Source organism: Silene latifolia, chromosome 4 (genome assembly GCF_048544455.1).
Source record: "Silene latifolia isolate original U9 population chromosome 4, ASM4854445v1, whole genome shotgun sequence".
NCBI lineage: Eukaryota > Viridiplantae > Streptophyta > Magnoliopsida > Caryophyllales > Caryophyllaceae > Silene > Silene latifolia.
In genome coordinates, this window is record NC_133529.1 from 16,882,111 (window position 1) to 16,908,089 (window position 25,979).

A 25,979-nucleotide genomic window follows, 5' to 3' on the forward strand; every position below is an offset into this window, starting at 1 on the left:
TGAAAATGAACTCGGCGGCGCGCGGGGAGTTCGAGAACGAACCGCGAAGCGGTACAATGATCACACCCCTGGTCGTGTCCGCGCCGAGGTCTTCGCCCGAGCAAGAACGAGGGTCGAAGTGGGAAAGGCCTCCCGGCCGAGGAGTGACGATGACACGAGCCGATCTGTGAGTACCATGGCCACACCGGCCACTTAATCGACAACGCCGGCATCGAAGAATGCCATCAAGAGCGATCCGGAAGGGGAGCCTCGAAAAATATGTCGCCAAAGGCCAAAAGGGCGATGCGGCGGCTCGAATAAGAAATCCGTCTTTGAACGGATAGGAGTAATCCATGTTGTCATCGGGGGCAACGAGAACGGTGGGTCCGCTCATGGGCACAAACGGCACCTGAACGAGCTGTATCAGGCCATCAACTTTGTGCCCAAAACGGCGATCCCCGCTTCCAACACCCCCGACGTGACTATTGGAAAGAAGGACTACGAGGGAGTCATCGCCCCCTCAAACGACCCGCTTGTAGTCCACTTGGACATATCCAACCACCTGGTCAAGAGGTGCCGATTGACACGGCGCCTACACGAACATCATGTTCGAGAGAGTGCTTTCTCAACCTCGGTTTGAAGGTTGAAGACTTGAGCCCCTGCACCAATCCGTTGTACAGTTTTTCCGGGGCCGGCCTGGTACCCCTGGGGTCAATCAGGCTGCCGGTGATGTTCGGCGAGGGGAATGCGGCTAAAAACGTCTGTCCGAGTTCGTGGTCATTGACGGCTCGTCCTCCTACAACGTTCTCATAGGCCGAGTCACTCCGAGCGAGGCCGACGCAGTGATGTCCATCGGGCCCCGACACGATGTATGTCTCGGACCGGGGAAGCGCATAAGCTCGTCTCCAAGGACGAGAAGGACGAGGTGGTCAACGTCCAGATATCCGCCAGAGGGTGCAACATGCAATCCCTCAAAAAGGCAAAGAAGACAGAGAAGGGGAATAGCCCATCCTTGCAACAGGATGCAACTGTCGGCATGGTCGAGGGAGCCGAGGCGAAGAGGTGGAAATTGACCCGGGCGCACCGTAACTATCGGTGTCAACTGGAACCAAAATTCGGGCTGCTCTCCTAGACCTGCCGAGGAAGAACAAAGACGTCTTCGCCTACTCAGCGGCCGAGATGCCGGGCGTAAGCCGGGAGGTAATTGTTCACAAGCTGAACGTACTCCCCACCGCTCGCCCTGTCAAGCAAAGGATGAGAAACTCCTCGGTAGAGAAGGATGAGGCCATCAAAGCCGAGGTAGATAAATTGCGGCGGCGGGCTTTATCATGCCTGTACTTATCCTGAGTGGTTAGCTAATGTTGTAATGGTGAAGAAGTCGTCGGGGGCGTGGAGGATGTGTGTAGATTTTACCAATCTCAATAAAGCGTGCCCCAAAGATTGCTATCCCTTGCCTCGGATAGATAGTCTAATCGACGCGACGGCGAGCTACACTATCGAGCCTGCTGGACGCCTTCTCGGGTATCATCGGTATTCATGGCCGAGGAAGACATGCCCAAATGCGCATTCATCACTGCTAACGGCACATACATGTATAAAATGATGCCGTTTGGTTTGAAGAACGCCGGCGCAACTTACACAAGACTAGTGGACAAAGTGTTCCAAAATCAAAACGGGCGAAACATTGAGGCTTACGTCGACGATGCTATTGTAAAAAGCAAGTCTGATAGCGAGCACTTGGCCGATTTACACGAGACATTTTGTTCACTAAGGAAATACAAGATGAAGCTCAACCCAATGAAATGCAACCGGTGTCGGGCGGGTAAGTTCCTCGGCGTGCTTGTCGGCGCCGGGGAATTGATGCCAATCCGGACAAAGTCCGAGCAATCTTTGGACTGCCGGGAGCCGAGGAACCGAAAAGAGGTTATGATCTCGATCGGGAGGATGGCGGCTCTTGCCCGTTTTATCTCTCGGTCAACCGACAAGAGCACCCCATTCTTCAAAGTGTTGAAGGGGAATAAAGACTTGGTGGGGGAGGAGCAGAGCACGGCTTTCAAGCAAGCGAAAGCTCACCTTCGAATCTCCCAACCCCTGTCAGGCCGATCTTTGGGGGAGACGCTATATCTGTACATAGCGATTACCTCGGCCACGGTCGATCTGTAATCGTCGTCGAGAAGAGAACAAGCAGCAGCACTAATCTACTTTGTCACCATACGTTGTTGCCCGCCGAGAGAAATTACCCGCCGATTGAAAAAGCAGCCTTTTTCGTTGTCGTCGCCGCAAGGAAAGCGAAACCCTACTTCGACGCACATCCCGTGACAGTCTTAACCGACCAGCCATTGGAGAAAGCATTGGAAAAATTTGAGCAATCCGGCAGCCTCATCAAATGGGCAGTAGAGCTATCCGGCTTCGGCATTCAATACAAGCCGAGGCCCTCGATAAAGGGACGAGCACTAGCAGATTTCTGGCCGAGTGCACATACCAAGAAGAGCAAAACCCGGAGTATGGGAGGTATACACCGACGGGTCCTCCACGACGAACAGCTCAGGAGCCGGCATACTTATCGTCAGCCCAAACGGGGACGAGTTTGAGTACGCCTTGAAATTCACCTTCTCGGCCTCAAACAACGACTCCGAATACGAGGCGGTGATAACCGGAGTCGAGCTAGCTAGGGCTGCCGGGGCGAAACACATCATTTTGAAAACAGATTCACTTTTAGTGGCTAATCAAATCAGAGGAGAGTACGAGACTCGAGACGAAGGAATGGTAAGATACCTGGAAAGGGTAAAAGCTGACACCTCAAAGTTGAAATCTTTTCTGATACAATGCATTCCAGTGCGAGAACAACCGAGCCGACGCTCTCTCAAAACTTGCCAGTTCAACCATCAAGAATGTCAGCCGAACCGTGCTGGTGGACATCAGGAATGCCAAGAGCATTACTGAGGCCGTCGGCATGGTGGGTAACATAGAAACCGAGACGACGTGGATGACCCCGATAATGAAATACAAATTGACAAATGAATTCTGGGAGGACCGCAGTCTCTCGCGAGAATATAAAGAGGATCGCAAGCGAGGTACTTGGTGTTTGAAGGAGAATTGTACGGGAGGTCCGTGACGAGGCCACTCTGAAGTGCGTCGGTCCACCCGACGCGGAGCTATCTTCGACAGAAATTCACGAAGGCATCTGCGGCCATCACATGGGGGCAAGAACACTAGCCCACAAAGCTCTACGAGCCGGCTACTTCTGGCCCACCATGCTTGCGGATTTCAGAGCCAAAACCAAAAAGTGCAACAACTGTCAAATGCATGCTCCGGTGATACATGCGCCATCCCGAGACTGCAGTAGGTACTTAGTCCCCTTCCTTTTGCACGCAGTGGGGGATGGATCTACTAGGGCCATTTCCAACGGCATCCGACGGAAGAAAGTTCTTGATTGTCGCCGTTGACTACTTCACCAAATGGGTTGAAGTTGTAGCGAGACTCGCGAAGACGACGGCGGCCGTAAGAAAGGTAATGGGAAAATGTCATAACTCGTTTTGGGTTACCCAGGTCATGGTATTCGACCACGGTCGAGATTTTGGAGTGACACAATAATGAGTGGTTGGAGGAACTTGGTATCAAATTTGCATACTCCTCCGTCTGTCACCCACAGAGAGCAATGGACAAAGCGGAGGCGACCAATAAAACAATCCTCAACGGTTTGAAGAAGACAGTTGAAGACCTAAAGGGAAGATGGGCCGATGAACTACCGGCGTCTGTGGTCCCCTGCGAACCCGAGAGAAAGAAGCAACGGGGTACGAGTCTATTCCACTTAGTCTATGGGTCCGGCGATCCCCGCTAATTGAAGCAACGGTGCCGACATACGGAACGACCACCTTTAACCCGGTTGAAAATGAGGAAGGTTTAAGAACCTCCCTAGACCTGGTCGAAGAAAGCCGAGATACAGCACGCCTCAACTTGGCAGTATACCAAAACCGAATGAAAAGAGCCTACAACCGAAGAGTCCACAAAAGGGACTTAAAAGTAGGAGACCTAGTCCTAAGAAAGTCAGCCGCCACCAACAAAGGGAACATTCATGGTAAACTGACGGCTAATCGGGAAGGTCCCTACAAAGTGGTTGAAGAAATGAGGCGGGTACATGCCGGTGACAGACATGGAGGGTGTGCCTTTGATGAGCCATTGGAACACTGACAATCTCAGGAAATACTTTGTATAGCGGCGGAGGTGCCCAAGACAACTGTGGGCACCCCGACGCATGTTTATATCTAATGAAGAACCATCCAAGTTTTCCATCAGTGTTCATTTCCCTCCCATAGTCACCATCAAGAAGTAGACGCCACGGAAGTCACCCCAGGAGGTACATACGCTGTCGCGTCGTAACCCCTAGTCGCCTCGGCCAACCGAAGGCCTGGCAGGGGACACAACGATCGGCACGCTAACATACGCTGTCGCGTCGTAACCCCTAGTCGCCTCGGCCAACCGAAGGCTTGGCAGGGGACACAACGATCGGGACGCTAACATACACTGTCGCGTCGTAACCCCTAGTCGCCTCGGCCAACCGAAGGCCTGGCAGGGGACACAACGATCGATACGCTAACATACGCTGTCGCGTCGTAACCCCTAGTCGCCTCGTCCAACCGAAGGCCTGGCAGGGGACACAACGATCGATACGCTAACATACGCTGTCGCGCCGTAACCCCTAGTCGCCTCGGTCCGCCGAAGGCCTGGCAGGGGACACAACGGTCGATACGCTAACGAACGCTGTCGCGCCGTAACCCCTAGTCGCCTCGGCCCACCGAAGGCCTGGCAGGGGACACAACGGTCGATACGCTAACATGTTCACCACGGCGGTTGGGAAGCGCAATTCCGACGCCTCGGCTAGACCGAGAGTGAAAGAGGAAGCGACCAACACGCTAACATGTTCAAGAAAAAGACGTTAAACGCAGTTGAGATTCGCATTCTAGCTACCTCGGCCAAGCCAAAGGTAAAGATGAGAAGCGCTCAATTAATAACGCAAGAAGACAAGAGAAGACCTCGGCCAAGCCAGAGGCAAAATAAGCAAACTCTTATTAAAAATGATAAGTTTACAAATGAGAAGGATACAGACGACGGCCGTCCCCATAGGGATACGCCAAAACACAACCTACCAAAGTATTACAAAAACAAGGAAAAGAAAAGCAAAAGGTTACAGACATGACATTTGAAGCGCCAAAAGATGGCAGGGAGGAAAGGCTCAGTAGTTGGCCCCCGAACAGCTAAAGCTATCCGAGACGCCGGGTGAGTCTGGTGACGACCGCCCGTCTCCCTACGCTTGTTCTTTGCCCACCATCGGCAGCAGCAGATCATCTTCGGTGGCCGCCCGAGGAAAGCTCGTCATTTCCACGTGCCTTCACCTTTCACCTCCTCTTTGGCCTCCTTCACCTTTGCATCGTAGGCCGCCTTGGCCTCGGATATCGAGCCGCCCGCCGCCTCCGCCTTTTCGCGGCCGCTTTTCCGCAAAGATCGGCCATCTCATCCAGAAGCTGTTCAAATTTCTCCCACGGGAAGGAGCCTTCAGGAATGAGCCTCTTGATTGCCTCCCTGGTCGCTTCCTCGGCCTGATCCCGGAATTGAGCGCACATGGTAGGGATGATCTCAGTTTGAAGCATCTCAATATCTTTCTCCCTTTGGGCAAGGACAGCCCTAGTGTCCCTGTGTGCCTCCGACTGAGCCAAATACATTTCCCTCCATTCTTCCCTCTTGGCAACAACGGCGTCGTAGCCGCCCTTATACCTGTCCCGCTCCTCCAGCAACTTGGCAGAGGTGGCATCAGCAGCCTCAACTTTGGCCCTCTCGGCCAATAGCAGTTTCTCAGCTTCCTCCACACGCTTTCGAGCAGCAAGGAGGTCAAGCTTAACCTTCCCGGCTTCCCCCTTTGCAGCGGAAAGATCAAGCTTAAGCCGTTCGATCAGTGGCGCAGCCTGGGCCATGACCTTTTCCTGCTCCATAATGTGGGAGCCGGCTAGTTGAGTCCACTTCGCCAACCTCTTGTATATTCTCGTCCCCTCTGCCACAAGCTCGGCGGGGGGAACCTTCTGGAGTGAGGAGTCAACGGTGACATTTCTGTCACCCGCCTTCTCAGTCGCTTCTCTAATCGCCGCTCGGTGAGAATGGCGGTGCCGACGGTGGATCTACAAAAAATTCACACAGCGCATCCATGTCAACATTCATTGACACATCGAGAGTCGTCATCGGAAATGCATAATGAACCAGCTAAGTCTGAACCACAGGTTAGGTGCGTACCAGTCCGGGCCTTCTTAGATGAGGGACCGGGTGAATCATTATTTTCCCCGGCAACGGTAGAAGCCGGCAGTGGCTCTCTTCTCTTCTTTGGAGGGGGAGGGCCCTTCGCAACGGTCACCACCTCCTCGGAGACATCGATGACCTCCACATGCTCCTTCTGGACCGTTGGGGTTGAAGAGGAGTTGGGATCGACGCCGCCGCCGACCGGACGCCTTTGGTTTTCTTTTCGGCACGCCTCCGAGAACCCGTGCTTGAGCCGCCGCCGGATCCAGTGCCTTCAGCTGTTTGTCCATGAGTTCGTTGGGAGCCAGTCTACGATCGCGCGCGTCGGCCTGAGGTTGCCGCTGAACGACCTTCCCGTCCTTATCAAGCCCTAACCTCTTCAAGGTCCCCCAGGCAGATCTGGCCAAACCGGTGTAAGAAACCGATAAGAGTTACATAAAAAAGTAAAACAAAGATCTAAAAACAGAGCATAAAGCAAAAATGGGCCTCACACCGACCCTACTCACCCTGGTTGAGGGCAGGTATGAGGCCGACGCGGCAAAGCAGCTCATCTGAAGAATAATCGAGTCGGGGCACCCATCCTGTCTCAAAGATCAAAAGTACCGTGACGCCCGCTCTTCATCCGCATTAAGAGGAACCTCATCGGCGTCCATCTTGAGCTTACTCGGAGACCCATTTTCACGCTCCCCCTTACTCTCTCACCGCAAGTTGACTTGATCTTTGGAAGGAAGGCGCGGATAGTCACCCGGCACCTTAACGTACACCCACCGCTCTTTCCAGTCCTTGCAGGAGGAAAGCTTGTCAACGGAAGCGTAGCCCGACTCCATCTGCACGTTGTACCACCCCACTTTACCGGGGGTCGATGGCCGAAGATGATGAAGCCGGCGGAATAAGTTAACTGTAGGGGCCTCCCCCTTAAAGAGACAGAGCCACACGAAGCCAACTATCGTCCTAAGGGCCAACGGATGCAGTTGAGCCACAGCGACGTTCATAGCTTTGATGATGGCCGTGACGTATTCATTCAAAGGAAACCGGAGCCCATACTCCGGTGCACGATATATACGCCGATGTGACCGGGGGAGGACAACAGATCGCCCTGACCCTCCTCGGGGATAACAATTTTGTACCCCTCACCGAAGGAGAAATGACCCTCGAAAAGAGTTTCACCGAACAATGGCGAATTCTTGGACCTGTGCACGGTCAAGACCGATCATCACGAGCCTCGCCGTGATCCAGGATATGCGGCCTCACATCACCAGAAGGAACCCTTTCCTCACCGTCATCATCAAAGTCTTCATCGGCCTCGTCATCATCCTCCCAACCCTCCAAAGCTTTCGGGTCAACCTCGGGAGAAGGAGACCTAGGACCCCCGGACCTTAGCGGGACGGCGGCCAGTGCCTCCTCTTCATCAAGACGCGACGGGGAACCCCCCGGCGCACGGTTACTAGGTCCGGCATCAGCAGAAGACATGGTAGCAACAATTAACAAAATAAGAGATTGAGAAAGATTTGTTTGTTTACCTTGAAGAAAAACACCAGCCGATGTAACGACACTGAAGATTAGAAGAGAGAGAAGCCCTTGAAAGTTTAGAGAGAAGAAAATTTTAGAGAAAATGAAATTGGTGGCCAATTTCAGGGACTAACGCCCTATTTATAAGGGAAAGCCCATGAAGAAGGACCAATCGGGGCACCCATAAAACGTCGACCAATCAACAGGACACGTGTCGGACATGCAACCACGGAATGTCAATCGTTGCAACGGTTGAACGTCAATCAATGCAATGATGACCAAGCGTCTTCAACACGCCCCTTCATATCTCTCTGCCTATTCATCTTCCTCAACAAATTCTTAAGTATCCGTTCTCCGCCGGTCACATGATCAACCAGGCTAGGTAGCACCGGCCGGGGGCAATCAAAAACAACCGGCGCTCTCAACCTGGTCTCGGCCGGCGTCACTTTCTTTTCCACATCGGATGCCCTTTACACATCCATGTGGAGGGGGATATGGTACGGCCTAAAGCGTAACCAAGCCGAGGTAGAAGAAGCGGGCGTAAAATTTTGTCTTACGCAGAATATACGCTCAACATACATCGGAGCCCATACTACACCAAGCATAGACTACGCGGGGGCAAATTGATGGGGCATATTCTCGCCCTCCGACCGAGTCAACATATTGAGCAAGGTCAAAGATATCCACAAGCAAGTCAACGACTTGGGCTACTTAACCGACGCACTGTCGGTCTGTCTCTTGGACTCGACCACAGCAACTAAGCGGCCGGGCACATATCCGCGAACTCATATCCAAGACCCCTCGGCGAGTCGACAGGTCCGCCCGGCTCGCCATAGGTCCCTCGGCGAGGGTAGCTCGGATCTTTTCACCGCTAGCCACTTGGCCACTTGGCCACTACGTGACAAAAGGTGAAAGTCTATAAATACTCCTCAACCCTCATTGAGGAGGGGATCCACAATTTAACCTAAGAATCACTATTCATCCAGTGAATATCTTCCTTATCTCTCTACAATATATACTTCGCCAAGAACAACTACTTCTCTCTAAGTTTCGACTTGAGCGTCGGAGTGAGTTCGCTCGGTCCAAAGCCGAGCCCTCGGTTTGTTTCATTTTTTGGAGATCGAAAGGAGGATTCAATCAAAGACGTCATTCTACAAGCACGGGTGGTAATAAATAACTGCTCTGCAATTACACCCGGAACAGAAAACAATATATCCCATATCCTATATTGTATGCTGTTGTTTTGTTATTCCGTTTATTATTTTTTTTTTTTAAAAAAAACAAAATTCTAGTGTCTTTAATTTACCGCCATGTCAGATTGTGGAAAAAAACTGAGATGCCATGTCAGCTCTATTGGCAATTGCATTAGAGAAGTATATGATGACACTAGTTTATTGTGATTAACCTAACAAGATAATAATTAAGAAAAGAATAAGCAAATCTGGTATGATATGAATCAGAACCACTCAATGAGTGGATACTTCATACTTCATACAATGTACTTGCAGTGGTCCTTATTATTATATGAATCAATCAAATGGTCCATAAATAAATAATGTACTCCAATTCTCTCTTCTATCTGTATCATTTCTGAATAATGGCATGCTTATTGCTTACAATTGGTCTCTCTTGTGACGGGTTATCATTTGTGGCGGATATTTTGTGAGTTAAAATGGTAACAAAATGGGTTAGTGGAGAAAGGGGACCACATGAATAGTGTTGCAGAGAGAGAAAAAGTGGGTACTTTGTGAGATAAAATGGTATCCGTCACTCAAGAGTGACGGATATATGCCGTCACAAACAAGAATTTGTGTATTGCTTAGCCCACTCATTTCCTCCAAGATAATTGTTTTTCTAATAATAATAATAATAATAATAATAATAATAATAATATTAATAATAATACTCCGTAATTATTATTATTATTTTTAACGCTTATTAAATTTAAAACGAGTCAAATATGATAGATAGACAAACGCCTAGAAATAATCGCAAAAATTGTCTCATCTATCTAAGCGGTGTGTGGTTTCACCAATTTCAATCTTAAAATGAATATGTCTGTTTTAAGCAAGACAAACTGGTTAGACACAAAATAGTACAAATCCGAGTAAAACAAATTCTTTTTCTTATACGGAGTAGTTAAAAGTAAAGGTTAGTATCGTTATTAGGATATTGGGCCTATACTAGGCCCGACTACCATTAGGGTTGGCCATTTTAGGGTTAGGGTTTCACTAAGTTGGGAGGTATTATAAATACCTCACCCTATCGATGTAAAACAACAACTCAATAATATAATCTCCCTTATTATCATCTCCCTTCAATAATCTTAACAATCGTCTACCGAATACAAGGATATGCACTGCAATAACATTATTTTTTTGTACAAGCTTTTGCTATGAGTTATTTCGTTATGACATACTCATAATTCAAAAAGGTTTTAATAGCCTCATATGTCATTTAATGTCAAGGATATGAAAGTTTGTTGAGTAATTGATAATGCAAAATTCCAACTTGGAAATGTTCTACAAATAATGTTTAATTATCGGGGTATATTATTTAACAAGTATATTAGTGACTAAAGCAATACTCCGTATTAACTGGTGATTGAAACGGAGATATTATAAGCGGTCGCAGTTTTGAATCCCTTTTCTATTACACTTGTTTAGTAGGAACAAAAATGTAGCTCACTTTCAAAGCATATTTATCAGTTTTGATGTGATTTTCAGAGAATCATTGTAATTTTGTAAAGACAATGACCAGAAAACAAAGACATTGTGGAGCTTCTGACTTCTCAGCATTACCCAATTCTTATCACAATATCCACTCACCATTTCTCTCAAATTTTTAGATTTTTGGTTTCTTTTTATTGAAATCAGAAATTCTAGGAATCCCATGTCCTTAAATCTTCTTGTTCTCATTTGTGCAGTAAATATAAGACATTATTGCAGCAACGAAATAAAATACCGGAGATGCGCCCTGATTACAAACCGAGTTTATTGTATCAATGCTGCAAAAGGGTTTTTTCTGTAAGAATTTTAAATCGAGTTTGTAAGAAGGCAAAATTAAAATAAATAGCTAAAAGTATGTCGTGACACGTGATAATCTTATCATAAAAGCGTCTCCTAAAAGAACTTGTGAAGGCTAGTACAAGCAGAGCTACCATTGTCAGTAAACCGATAAATGAAAAATAAGCGCCCTTGTTTACTTGGCTTGCTTCTCGATACAATTAACATAATTGATGTACAAACACAGGAACGAACAAAATAATTGTTCTAAAGGCACCCTACAAAGATTAAGAAACTAATCTATACTCGGAACTATATCGTGTCATAGGATACTTGATTGAATTATATGATTCCTATAGGCAAGAGCCTTATACTGCCCAAAAGAGGTCTAGGTTCTCTTTCGAGACCAGCATGAGGTGTTGAAAATCAAACAGACGGGAAGTACTTATTGAGGTTGAACGGAAGGGAGTAGAATTCCTCACTTCTTGTGTCACTCTTGAAGGTTCTGAACTTGTCCCACCAATGCTTACCCCTATCCTTCCTGATTGTACCATCTTTTCTGTGTAGCGTGTTGTCGAGGAAATATCCCACGATGGCAGCAACAAAGGCTTCGGAGGAGAATGGAACGTTAACCATGTCGTTGAACTGTTATTTACAAGGATGACAGGAAATAATTTCAGTCAAAAGTAGAGATTGCAATTGAGTTCAATACTGCATTACGACCCACTTGACCGACCAGTAGTAGAATCTTTTCCACAAACGTAATGTTTTCGAACCTACTCCAAAACGATTATTTTTAAAGCCAACCAGGCTCATTATTCGCTCCATTTCAGAACCAAAACTGACCCAATTTACATCATGGGTCAAGTCGAGTTTCGGATTGGGTTTGGAAAGAGTTTGGCATTGGAATTATTATAAAAAAATACATAGCTGAAACTCAGAGGAAAAAGTAGCGGCGAAGAAAACAAAACAGGCTGAAATTATTAAGCGTACCCATCTGGCGCTTGTATGAACGGGACCATATCCATTGATTGCTTCATACTCATTGAAGTATTGAGGGATGGATAATCCCAAGAAAATGGAAAACCCGAGAATAAACTTGGTGCGAAAGCTGTTGAGATTGCAGAATTGCAGGAAGCTTAAACCAACAGAACCTGCAAGAATGTAAAACTTCTGAGTAACATTTACCAAATGTGTAGGTTGTTTACTTCTTTTTCTTTGTGAATTTTGAGTCGATTTTCCATGTTCGTAGTCTATATTTCTCTTTTGGAGGTTGGCCTCTTTTTCACAAATACTGAAACACATACAACATTTGCAACTGCACCCGTTTACCAATGTGGATTAAGTCTCTGAAAAAGTTTTTAAGTATTGGTGTTTAAACTTTAAAGTGTCTGTTGTCACGGAATTACATACACGGTGTTTGATATTGATGGCTTCAACCACAGGTCATGAGTATCAATGACTTCGTGAACAATTTCATGTACCAACTATTTATCTAACCTCCTGCAATATTATCTTTTTTATAGGTCATTATATAGCGAGAAATCACATATCAGGAGCTTTTAACTTCGATATACAAAGGACAGATTTTGTGGCTTTATTATATCAGAGTTTCAGGCACCACACTTACCAACATACGCAAAGAAGAGGCAGTACAAAGCAGCAATAATTGGTGGCGGAATTGAAGCAAAGACTGCACCAAATTTCCCTACAATATTACGTAGTATGATTTTAGAATCAAGTATGCAGAGAGTTGTAGCAAGTCGTAACTAATTCATCTTAAGAGCTATTATTCAAAACACTTATTTAAGTACCCACCAAGAATGGAGAAGAATAACATGAACACGGCTGAGATTTGGACAACGCGTCTACTGCCAACACGGGTCAGCGTTAAGAGGCCTGCATTCTCACTGCAGTAAAAGCGAGTTAGAACATTCCATGCAAATGCAATTGAATTACACTATATCACAAAATTTAAGATACTTGAAATCCTTAAGAGGATAGAGTTGCGTCTTACATGGAAACGGAAGATCCAGCAGCAGTTCCAAACAAACCGGACAACAAAATGCCAACCCCCTATAAGAAAAAAAATACTGTATTTCAATCCTTAGTATTCTAGTTGCATCACATCAGAATTTAAAGCTGTTTGTGTTGGGTTTGAAATAGAGTCGTTAACGTAGTTTGGAAGTGAGGTTGATCCTATCAAACCACAAGCTTTAAGCCAATTAGCGAGGGCACCAACCGCACTTACATAAACCACACCCACTTCTAAATAGCAATTCCATGGGGATACTCACAACTCTCCCTGTGTGGTCCTCCAACTTTCCCTTAACTGAGCTACTTGTTCTAAATATCATGGCATCGTTAGTCGTCATGAGTCCATGACACGTCAAAGCCCCATAGGGTGAAATTGTATAGCTTATGAGTAGTGAGTCATGGCTCACAATCACTTTATTAGTGATCACAAGTACAATGCCACAACTGTAGACCCAAGACAGCAACCTTGTCAAGGAGTCCGATTGTTGGGCTTGAAATGGAATTGGATAAACTGGGTTCTGGGTGAGTGGGTACCGATTGTAAGGACAGATTAGTGCACACTAACCATCTCACTCCGACTTCAGATGCCGGATGTCTCAAATTAGATATAGAACATTATATTGTAGAACAAATCAACAGGAATTAAATTGACGGAGACTTCCGAGTTCGAAGTATGCAAATGGTTCTCAAAGTATGTATACCAACAAGAGTCACTGGCTAGTTATACCAATAAAAGTATACAGACTATCGAACCAAAATGGGAAGTAAAAGTAGGTGTTCAGAGCAACCCTTTTAACTGACCTGCCAACCAACACCGCGGCTGAGAACTGAAGGTGGCATCATTGTTGCACTCGCTGACCTGGAAACCGCGATGAAAGCCCCAGTGGACTGCATATTCAACAAGAGTAATGCTCAGTAATGAAGATTGTCGATGTTATATTATTGCCAAGCACTGTAAAATTATAAGGAAACAAGATACAAACCTCTACAAGAGCAACAAAGGAAGCAAACATCATGGCAAAGGCTTCACCAGCGTTAAATGTCGGGGCTCCCCATTGAAAGGGATAGGGGACTCTTATCCTGCAAAGAAACATTGTAATCTTACCAACATGTTTTAAGTAATTTGTTTTCTTAAAGCATTGTAATTTTTTTTCATTTCTGATGTCCAAGACAGTAATTCCCTGTTTTTAGAGGGAGCATTTCCACAAAGGTTAACAAATGGAGCAAAATGGATGTTTAAGTTCCGATATCGGAGACTAGATGCCAACACCTCTCTGGCAATTTAGAAATCTTACTGCTTACTCCTACAAAGATAGGGTCAAACATTTGGCTGTGGTTTTCAGATACAGAAATATATGGGGTTAAATGCTGCTTTACGAAAAGCATGTTTTATTTAGTTTATAGCCCGACAATTTGCTTGTGAGATTGAACGTCTCCGCTTGCACAAACTAGTGCTAATACGTCCTATGTACACTAACAAACTTTCTAGTTTGTCCACTGAACATAGTTAAGAAACTGAACATAGGTAAGAATACAATAAGGGATAGAGCACAAGCTACCATGGAGCTCCAGTTATGAGTCCAGAGCGGTCAGTTCGACATGAGACCTGTGTCTTTGGTGCAGCGTGATTATATGCTCCGCCAACCGTTAGAATATGTGCATATAGCCAAACTATAGCCACGGAGAATAGAACAGCAAACCGCTCAAACACATGCTTTCCGAATTTTGTTGCTTGAGATAGATACTGCAAAATATCATTGGTATATCAATAGGCAGGTCAAGACAGCATAGAGATTAATTCAGCAGTAAATAAAGTATTTTAATAATTTTACCACTGCAACGAAGATCAGAATCACAAGCTCAGGCAACCCAATCTCTACACACTTTGCCACCTATAACAGGTCAACACTTGCTATAAGTGATATGTAAAGCTGAAAGATGCTCAGCTAGAAATGGCCAATAGAAAAAATAATCAAGACAGACCGCACACTAATTAACAAAATATTTCCTTACCCCAGGAAAACCAAGCTCATACAGTCCGAAACCAACTAGAGATATCAGAGGAACCACTGACAATGGGCTAAGGAACCTATAAGACATGCAAATAACAATGGTAAGAGTTCCATCAACCTTTTAGGTAGTTAGATAAACAAAATCAGGTATTTTGTGTGTGCACTACTGCACTTTGCAAAGACGCTGTTTTTCTGCACATAACATACAATTTCATGCTTTCGGCTACCCTAACCAAGACAAGCTATTTTTGTTCAGAAAAAGAACTGAGATTAGAGTATTGAGCACCAAATAAGAAATTAGTGAATGTGTCTTTGTTAGGTTGATGCAAACAGTAATGTCAAGTAAGCGACGACGCATTGTCATTGAAGAATTGCACACGAATGCAAGAGATTAACTGCAGAATAATTACTCACACTCAAACATACAGAGCATTAACACGCTTTGAACCTATTTGTGAAAGAGTAGAGAAGGAAATGATCTATGGCCCACTAATTTTTTCGAAGCAATATAAGATTGAGAGTTTGAGACAGAACAAAAATTGCATTTATGCTAATTTAACGGCTTCACCAAGTGTATATTAAGCTTGACTTATAAGCACAAGTACATAGCTAAGGTGATGCTGCAAACGGAAATGAAATAAGAAGTTGTATTCAGAGATAAATTTGATCAATTGTAACCAACACTGACTCAAAAGATTACCAAATGTTATTTAGATTGTTTAGGTAGCCATGGTAAAGAAGTGATACAGTTTTGAGTTCCTAGACGGTAAGGGATAAAGGTGTGGACTTCAATATACAGAGAAATATATGTGCAGGATTTGTTTATCGGAAAAGAACATTATTTCACATAACAAGGGCTGTAATGAGCAATGCAGTGAATAGGCACCTACACATATCACGATGTAAAAAAAGACGATCACTAATGCTAACTACGGACTCACCTTGTGACATTGCGCCATAGTCCACTGAAGCCAAGGACGATTTGAAGGGTTGAAGCTACAATCATAGCACCCTGTATTCCTCGCATAATTGACCTGAATTTCTGAGTAGACAAAATTATTATTTCAGAATTAAACAAGAAGAGATTGTGCAGAAAATCAAGTAACTGATTTACCATATTGCTTTCTTGGTATCAGCTGATTCAGCTCTATAGCCTCTATTATGACATTCTTCTTAATGCAGAGAGCAAGTTCAACCATTGCAAAAAAAAAATCAGACCCTTTTTTTATTCTTAATATAGGATTGCAATGTGGAAATTTAGTGTGTATAAATGACATGGTGAGGGCGGAGGACAGAGACATAACATAGAGAATGCTTCAGTGCTAAAAAAAATGCTCTCTTGATGCCTTTCTTTGGGGAAGAAGGGGTCAAATTTAAGCACTATCGAAAGAGTTACATGCTAGAAAACTAAATTCAAACCTTACATCGTCATTCAATATATTTAATTTGCAAGAGACAGCTAAAACATTAACATAGACAGAAGATTAAAATTCATAGCACTAACCACTATTGGGTCTGGGATATTACTGTATCGACCAGCCAAGATGATGGAAATTGTGGGTGCAACGAAAGTATAAGATCCGCCTATTACAGCCGGCAAACGAGTTCCAAAAGTAGACTGCAGAAGTGTGTTCAAACCAGCAACGAAAAGTAGTGACTGTATAACTTCAGCTTTCTCGGTCTATCAAAAGGGAAAAAGGAGCAAAAAGACTAATCAGAAAAATGTGTACAAATCATAAACCACGTCAAAATGCCAAGTGATAGAAAAACATTCAGCTTCTTAACCATATTTAATGTTTGACTGACCTTTCCACCCCCCATCTGAGGAACGAGAGCACTAGGGATGAGAACAGTAGTGCCAAGCATCACAATATAGTGTTGAAAGCCCAGTAGAATAGCCTCGGCTGCAATGATTGATAGCTTCATCAGTGGACAGAAATATACAACTTTCAACTTGATATTAATGAGCAATTACGAAACTTAATTCTAAGATAGCCCTGAACCTTAAGGCCTAACTGAGCCGATGTGATCGTAGCCTCATATGCCACAGGTAGATAAATTAAACTACAGAAGAGGTGAGAATACTGCATGAACACTAAGTACGTTAACCCAGTCTGAAAGTCACCATTGTTTACTTCGTAGAAACTTGAAAGGAGCGCCTGAGCACATAGCCATCCACATCTACTGGCAAATATATGTGTAAGTACATGAAAATTCTTCTTGCATTTGGCTCAATTTTGGTGTTCTAAAAATTATTAAGCTTTATCTAAAAATCATATCGTAAATTTTCTATGGGACACCAGAGGCAAATTACTCTAGCCCTTATCCATACATGCTTAAAATGACATGGTTTAAACTGCGATTATCAGCATAGAGAGGAAATGAATTCCAACTAAAGTACAAGCAGAGAAACAATTGCTGCAAATTCATCTTTACCCAGTATAGCACCTACAGTTACATGCCTCAAACCAGAAACCATAAATTTGAAAAGCAGATCACAATTTATATTCCGTTTCCAACTACAAAATCTAAACAAAAAGAAGAACTCACCAAAAGAGAACAAAGTATCAAACATTTAAAGCAAGAAAAAATAAATGAACAGCACACATACTTTTAAGCAAAAGAAGAAAACAATTGTAAATATATCCATGACAAAGTTAGCAAAAAAGTCCATAATCAATCTTATAAATCGCCAACCAATCCACCAAGTGATCCCGCTTACTTCTCATACACTCTTAACTAACTAACTAATCAAAATAGCATGTAACCAGAATTAGTAAGTGTCAAACAACAAAGTAACACAAATTATAGAATAAGGCACTTCAATTGGTCAAACACTCGTTTATTACTATCAATAAACGACTAAATGAGCTATTTAACATACAAAAGAACCGTTGTACACCGTAATTCGAGAAAGAGAGCGACTCACGCCATGGAGGAGGACTAGTAATGCAGTAAGAAACATTTGGTAATTGATCTTTAGGTGGATGTGGTGCTGGTTCACTTGCCTTAGCTGGTGCTGCTCCTGACATCTTAACCTCTACTTAACTTCCTTAAACACCAAAAAAAATCATCAAAAATCAATTAATCAGCAAATTAAATCAAAACCCAGATCCAAGATTCTACCTTTTTCTTATAAACAGATGAACTACAACCTCATTAATTAAACCCACTTCAGAAATTTCATTAATTTCCCTGAAAACTCCACAAAAATAACCCAACAAGAACAAAAACTAGAGTACTACTATAGTGTAAGTGTGTGAACTACTTTAAGGAACAAACCCAACTGCACATGGACATCCACTACTAAAACACAAAATCTCATTTGAGACCGTCTTACTTTTTATGCTACGTGTTTCATTTAATGCTAGCTAGAATAACAACTAACTTTATCGTAAACTTAAGTTAAGACGGTCTTAAACAAGATTAATCGAAAAGCATCCAAACCTACCTAGAGATCAAACAAAACAAGATGTGACCTAGTAATAGTGAAAAGTAATCATGGAAAATGAATGTTGTAGTAGAATGAGAGTTAAAGGTTGAAACTTTATAGTAAAAATCAAAACTTTACATTATTAACAAAGCAATATCAAGTGGAAATGAAAAGCTGGACCAACAAAAAAGCTAAAAAAAAAGGGAAAAAAAGTCAATAAATTTATGAAAGTTTACCTTATTTTTGTTGTTGTTGTAGTACAGTACTAAATTTTGGTTGAAGAAGAATAACAAACAATGTCTGAGTGAAGGGTCCTTCCTCTTTACTCTTTAGCTCAGTAATGAGCTCAACTTATGACCATTTGTCCCTTTTTCTACTCTCTGCCTAACTTTATCTGGGATTTACTTTTAACTTTATTTTATTTTTATTCCAAGTTATTTTTACAAATTTTATCATACCCTTTTGGTTAGAAAAAAAAATTGATTGTTTTTTTATAAAAAAATTTGTTTGCTTATTTTGTTCAAATCCTTGTGTAAGATCCCTTTTAAACTCAAGACGGTATATAGTATTCTATCATATTCATTCATTTTGTCCTCCTTTTATTTTGCACAAGAATTAAAAAAAATGATTTTGACCACACAAAACACTATATTCCACTCTACCCCACGTGTAATTAAATTTGGACTACACAAAAGTTACCAAAAAAGGAAAGAAGGATAAAAATCCGACTAGCTTCGATAAGGAAAGAGGGACAAAATGAATGAATAGGAGGGAGTATTTGTTTTCATGAGTTTTTATTAAGCTAATATTAAATATAGTCCTTAGAGTTTGGCTGTATTTAAACATTTAATACCTTCTATATATGGTGTTAACTTAGGCATTAAAAATCAAATTACACATTACTCAATGCAATTAATACGAGTACAAATATTATTTATTTTCTTATAACTCCTTAAATACCAATGCAAATCTTTTGTCTCATTTTTTGTCATATCTTGTGTCCCATCACTTTTCCTATTAACACATAAACCATTTAATATATATTATTACTATTTTTATTATCTTATGTGTAATGTGTCAAGAACGTAAGGTATAGGACATAAAAATGGGACAGGTTATCTCAATTCCTTAAATACAGTCAAGGTTATATTTATCATTTCCTTTTTATTAAAAACGGTCTTAAATCTAAGACAACAATTGTCATGGTGTATGTTCCATTTAATGCTAACCATTTTAATTGACAACATTTTTTCCTTATTTCGTGATTTATTTAATGTTAATTATTGTGATGTAATTATAACACTTTTAAGTAGACTCTTTTATTTCGGTTTAATTTCAGCTCTTATTCAACTCAATTCATTTCAGTTATTTTCATCTTGGCAAATTTCATTTCACTTCAGTTCAATTCACCTCAATTCAGTTCTACTCCATTCAACCTAAAATAACAGGACTTACAAAAAAGAGCTAAAACCACTTATTTTCTCACTTCTCGACGAAAATTATAATCCGTCACCCCCTTAATTTAATAGTTAAACCTTTTCACTCACGAAATTTATAGTTTGAAGCTCGACCCCTTTACCGTTTTCTCCGACATCCAAACAATTTTTTTTATCAAAGGCCAATAAAGTGATGCTCTTACGAAAACGACGACATATGTGGTTTGATGGGGTTAAGACTTAAGAGTAGTTGTGAAATGACAGTCTTGTCCTTTGAGTTTTTTGACAGAAGGGTACTTGATAAATTCAATAATTGTACAACATATAATTAATGCACAAATTCTCATTATAGACGGACACTATCCGTCTATACGTATAGACGGATACCATTTCCCCTCACAAAATACCCATTTGCCATAAAGTGGGAAAGACATGGGTACGAAGTCCCACCTTGTCCTCTACCCATTTTATTAGAGGTCTTTACCCGTCTGTTCGCCCCACCCGTCTATACCAAGACCTACTGTAATTAATGTGGGGAGAAAATCTTGACTCTGTTTTTCTCAGAGAATATTTTGTAGGTACCCCTGGAATAAAAAATAATAATTACAAATTAAGAAAAACTAGCCAATTAATTAATGATGAATGTATGACAGTATGAGTAATATCAATAGATCTTGGTATAGACGGGTGGGGCGAATAAACGGGTAAAGACCTCTAATAAAATGGGTAGGGGGGGAAAAAAAGACTTCACGTGTCTTCCCACTTTATGGCAAATGGGTATTTTGTGAGGGAAAATGATATCCGTCTATACGTATAGACGGATAGTGTCCGTCTATAATGAGAATTTGTGGAGTAATATTATACTCTAATTCTCTCAATCAACTTAGAAAATTACAGTATTATTATACTCTAGTACTCAATCAATTTAGTACATTATACTCAATCAACTTACCTAACACAGTATTGTATTTAACAAGATATTTTTCCAATTCTTGTTGTTACATCCTGGTTGGTGCCTACTCGTATAACTCATCAACAAGTTTTGCGTGTGACGGTCACAAGTTTTTGACCTCTCATATCTCCCTTTATTTTAAACATTATTTAAATCGGTTGTGAGCTATCACAAGCTTATGACCGTCATAGATAAGAATTCGTTACGGCTCAATTACCAACTTGACCCACATCATGTTTTTCCTTCGTCTCAATCAATTATTTACATTCTCTTTATTGTTCCTCTATTAAATAAAAAAAAAATGTAAATTGTCAATTGAGATAAAAGGACTTGTACCTAGAAAAGTAAATGTCCATATTACTTTTTAAGAAATTGCAAGTTTTATTTTATAGTTGCTTATATTTGCTCATACATATTGTCCATTTGTTAGTTTGTTACTCTCTCTCTAAAGATGTTATAAGGACAATTAAATACAAGTATATCTCCAAGCAAATGAAGCTACTAGGAATAGAGACAGCACATTTCCTTTTTAGAAATTGAGAGAATTTTAATTAGTTACGTTTTGATGTTCTCAATAAATCAAATGAAAAATTCTTAAATATGTCTGTTACAATTTACATATGGTATTTATTACATCCTACATATATAAAAATAAGAGAGATTTTTTATCTCCTTCATTTTCTACTTTGTTATTTATGAATTTATCAAGTATCTCGGTTGTTAAAGCAAGTGATTACATGATACATTTAGTATACTTTTATACTCGTAAGTCGTAACTCTTATTGGCATAATAAAACGAAGAAGAATATTACGAGAAGGGACTAAGATTATGCTAAGTCGTCACTAATCTCTAGGAAATCAAAAGAATCAAAACTATTGTTATTCGGTCTAATATCGGATTTTAAATTTGTTAGCCTACCTTATGGAATATGAGAATATTATACCTTTTCCTAAATTCTATTGAAGAAAACTAAGTACATTAAAAAGAACAATTAGTCTTGCTGAAGACGGGTCGGAGCAAGTGACGGATAATGTCACTCACAAAACGGATAGGGGGGACAAGATGGGGACACCCCCATGTGCTTCCCTCTTTCCTCTATTTGGATCATTTGTGAGGGAAAATGGTATCCGTCACTTTAAAGTGACAGATATGTGCCGTCACAAATGAAATTTTGTGTAAAAAGAATCCAAACTCTTGTTTTATTGGTGTAATATAGAATTTTATGTCATTATCCGATTGTGTGGAATAATTGAACCTTTTTCAATTGAAAAAAAAATACAAATTGATGAATGAATACGTTATTCTGATGGATAGAGTGTAGATTGTAGAAGAAATGATGGGGTCCATAGTTTAATTAGTAGACACTCCATGATAAATGTAGGAATTATTTTTGGTTATTTGTCAATGTCAATTTCATGATGCATAGATTATCTTATTATTGAGATGGTATACATACATGATGTTACCGACATTATAATTATAATTAGGCCAATGTTTAATTTACTATTCGATGCTAAAAATATGATCATTATTAAACAATGATATAAGAACTCTAATTTGGTGTAAATGATTTTTTTAGTGCATGTGCGTTGTTGTGTGTTTTATTTATGATGAGAAACAATGAAATAGAAACAAACCATATTTTATGTACTCTTAATAAGAGTTGAATAGTGGGCCGAGTCAGGCTGAAAAGGGGTCGGGCTTAGTCAGCCCTAGCCCATGAGCGGTCCACATGAGGGGAACGGGCCGAGTCAGCCTGTGCTACATCCAGTTTGGTCCAGGACCGGGTCATAATGGGACGGGCCAGAGTGGGTTGGGTTAATTTTTTTTGTGTTTCACAGGCCAAGCAGGTCAGGCTCTCAAAACGAAAGCCCGAGCCCGGCACTAGTGATGAGGCTGACGGGCTGGGCAAAATTCAGCCCATGGGGGTCGGTCAAGCTGATCTCATAACTTTTTTTTAGAAAATAAATACGCAATTTATTTTTGCAGTACGATATTCACTCATTATAGTACTTTTTGCCCCAATCTTTCCATTTGTCTACCCTTGAATAAAAAAACATCAAACCTAATTTTCTCTAGTTTTCTCTATTGTTAAAACTTTAGCCTTCTTCAATCTCCTTAAAAAATTTCAATTACAAACGATTATTCAAATGAATACCATGTATTGAATTCATTAATCTCATATTAATTAATTTAATTTGCCTTTTCTTACAGTTTTATTGCTTTTTAATTAGGGTTCATGTTTAAATTAATTTAGGGCTAATTAGTGAGATATGATGGGTTTGTTGGCTGTTAGCGTAGTACATGGTTGGATTTTTCTTAATTTTTTTTTCAATTAACAATAGGTCTGTATGTAGTAGAGTACATGGTTTGATTTTTTTATTTAGTAATTGGTATGCTAAAGCTTTCTCAACCAAGACTGAATTCAGTACGTAATGCATCAAAGCTTTCTCAACCAAAGACTGAATTCAGTACGTAATGCATCAAAGCTTTCTCAATGTAGTGCATCAATATGATTTTAATATCGAAAAGTTGCAGATGAGCGAAGAACGAGTAAATATGTCAATATTTTTTTCAATGTAGTACGTAGAACACCCAACACTGTGGCCACTGCAACGGCACCATCCCACACAACCACCATGACCCACCAGTGCAACACCACTGCCGCTGCATCCCAGTGGTGGCCACAAAGTCAACGACAACCGCCTTAATAGTGGGTTTGTGAAATTAGAAGGCAATGGAGATATGAAATTAGGGAGAATATATTAGAGAGAAGTTAGAGAGTGAAAATGGGAGGAAAAATAAAACGGGTATAATTGTTAATAATATACTACGATGAGTAAGATGTGTACTGCGAAAATAAACAATATGCTGTAAGAGGATCTAAATTAAACATCAAAGCGTCTTTTTGTGGCTAATCTCGTCATAGTCAAGACTCTCACAAAAAGAGAGGGGATAAGGTGAGACTTCACGTGTCTTCCCCACTCACCTCTTATGGATCATTTGTGAGAGGAAACGGTATCCGTCATGTTTCATAAAGATATAGCGTTATTGAGAGACCTCTTACATGATGGGGTAAAAGGTCCACTAATTTTTTTTTCCCCTATTATATCTTTCACTAAATTAGTGGGAGACGGTCTCTCATGAGACCTACTGTTATTAAGAACAACCAAAACACGTCATCGATCCCACTAACTTTTTCTTAAAATCATGAAAAAATGTTACAGAAAGTAATTATTAACCAATCTTAATGTCATACATGAATAATTAAATATATCTTCCATGAATTTAGTTGCACTAATTGTGTAATTCCTTACAATTTAGCATCATTTCCAGGAGATTAACAATATATTATCCTTAATAAAGAGAATAATAATTTGAATGATTATCACATGAGAATAATTCTAAATGAGTAGGTAATGGTATTATCATTAGGCACATAATTGGGGTGATTTGTCATCACGTGAAATGGGTAAAACCGTAAAAGACACCTAAAAGATTCTCTCTGAAAAGGACAATTGGGTAAAAAGGGAAAAGGCATAATCTATACAACCCCACCTGCCACCTCTCTTTCTTATCCCCTCTCACTTTTTGTCCAGCTTTTTGTAATTTTTGTGAGTCTTAAGGTAAATTGACATTTTATACTGTTTTACTTTTCTCTTTTTTACGGTACTGTATTGGGTAGTTAAAATGTTAAAATGGATACAATATGCATGGTAACTTTGGTTGGTTATGACTTATGACTTATGAGACTTCCATTATCATCCAATCATCCATTAGTAACTTAGATAAGCTAATAAACGGTAATCCTAACTTATACCGAGATCTTGAATTCGAGCCTTGAGAATGCAAAAGTTAAACCTCACGATAGAATGCTTTACCAGCTTTATGATCCTACCCAACTCAAATGTTAACTAAACTTGGTGATTTATAGTTTATATCCAAAAAAGTTGATTTGTTATAGAGATAAAAACCGGAAAGAAATCTAGTATGAAATGCACAACTTTTGAACTCGTTTTAAATTATAATAGGTGTGTCGTGGGCTTCTGGCTCTGACTCTATGTATAGGAAGAGGATTCTCTCCATTTCTTTTGGGTCTATTTCTTCTCAAAAGGAATATTATAATCCCTCTTATTCAATATAAACTTTCTTATTTTCTTTTTTCGTCTATTCACAATAACTTCCCTATTTCTTTTTTTGGTTAGTGTCTGTGTGGTCCAAATTTAACTGTATGGTGGGGTAGTGTATTTGTGTGACCCAAATTTATTTATATGGTAGGGTATTGTATTTTCTTGATTTTTGTGTCAAAATGAAAGGGGGCGTTTATTGTGAATAAGGCCTTGTTCTTTTGGACTTAATTTCAGTTCTAATAAGTTGATTCGATTGATTCACTCCATTGATTCGATTGATTAATTTCAATTCGATTCGATTCGATTGATTGAGATCGATTGATTCAGTTCAAATCGATTGATTGATTGATTGATTTATATTAGTTTATTTCAACATTACTATTATTATTCTTATTGATATCATTATTATTTTTATATTAATGTATTTACTATTGTTGTTATTATTATATTATTTTTATTTTTATATTTATTATATTACTATTATATATTTTAATAATTAATTCGTATTTTTTATATTATTATATTTATATTTAATACATTTATATTATTATTATATTACATTTATTATTTTATTAATATATTTATTATTATTATTATTATTCATAACATATTTATTATTATTATATTAATAAGTTATTATTTAATATTTATTATTTTATTAATATACTCATTATTATTAATATTATTAATCACATATTTATTTGTTCCGGGTGTAATTCCGGAGCAGGATTATGACCACTTAAGCTTGTAGAATGACGTCGTTGCTTGTCTCTTCCTTTCGCTCTCTCCTGTAAAGATGAACAAACTGAGGGCTCGGCTTGGTACCGAGCGTACTCACTCCGACGCTCAAGTCAGTAAACTTAAAGAGATAAGTTGTGTGTTAACTTGGCAAAGTATATTGTAGAGAGATAAGGGAGTTTATACCAGATTATTAGATGTTTTTCGGATAGTTTTTGGATCCTTTTCTCAATGAGAGAAATGGAGTATTTATAGACTTTCACCTTTTGTCACGTAGTGGCCAAGTGGCTAGCAGGTGGAAAGACTGTCTTACCCTCGGCCGAGGGACCCATGGCGGTGGGCAGCTGGTTGACTCCATCGAGGGGAATGGATGTGAGTACGCGGATATGCCTCTCGGCGGCTAGTTCCGAGACCGAGACCAGTGACAGCCGAGGCTTTGCCGGCTAAGGTCATTAATATGTT

General features: G+C 40.9%; 1 protein-coding gene across 6 annotated transcripts; it reads right to left on the minus strand.

Annotated features, from left to right (window-relative positions):
* Nucleotides 1–10,954: 10,954 nt before the first annotated feature.
* Nucleotides 10,955–18,720, minus strand: LOC141653124 (nucleobase-ascorbate transporter 6-like). Of its 6 annotated transcripts, none has more exons than XM_074460778.1 (15): nucleotides 18,497–18,720; nucleotides 17,757–17,879; nucleotides 16,634–16,731; nucleotides 16,332–16,508; nucleotides 15,769–15,869; nucleotides 14,829–14,904; nucleotides 14,648–14,707; nucleotides 14,375–14,559; nucleotides 13,799–13,895; nucleotides 13,617–13,703; nucleotides 12,796–12,854; nucleotides 12,597–12,688; nucleotides 12,409–12,486; nucleotides 11,772–11,932; nucleotides 10,955–11,423 (listed from the first exon to the last, which is right to left on the minus strand). In XM_074460778.1, the coding sequence occupies exons 2-15, from the start codon at nucleotides 17,857–17,859 to the stop codon at nucleotides 11,205–11,207; spliced, it is 1,593 nt and encodes a 530-aa protein (XP_074316879.1). In that variant the 5' UTR covers nucleotides 17,860–17,879; nucleotides 18,497–18,720; the 3' UTR covers nucleotides 10,955–11,204. The 6 variants fall into 6 exon arrangements, with proteins under 6 accessions (XP_074316879.1, XP_074316884.1, XP_074316880.1 ...); XM_074460783.1 differs by having other exon boundaries at nucleotides 17,757–17,875; nucleotides 18,497–18,596; XM_074460779.1 differs by lacking the exon at nucleotides 18,497–18,720 and adding an exon at nucleotides 18,279–18,494.
* Nucleotides 18,721–25,979: the final 7,259 nt, after the last annotated feature.

What these genes read in the sequence shown, in the direction of transcription:
- LOC141653124 (XM_074460778.1), bottom strand. Translation starts at nt 17,859, where the DNA reads ATGTCAGGAGCAGCACCAGCTAAGGCAAGTGAACCAGCACCACATCCA. An exon ending in CCTTTGTTGCTCTTGTAGAG is followed by an intron (nt 13,704 to 13,798) that starts GTTTGTATCTTG and finishes TTGAATATGCAG; the next exon opens with TCCACTGGGGCTTTCATCGC. An exon ending in GTTATTCTTCTCCATTCTTG is followed by an intron (nt 12,487 to 12,596) that starts GTGGGTACTTAA and finishes GTAATATTGTAG; the next exon opens with GGAAATTTGGTGCAGTCTTT.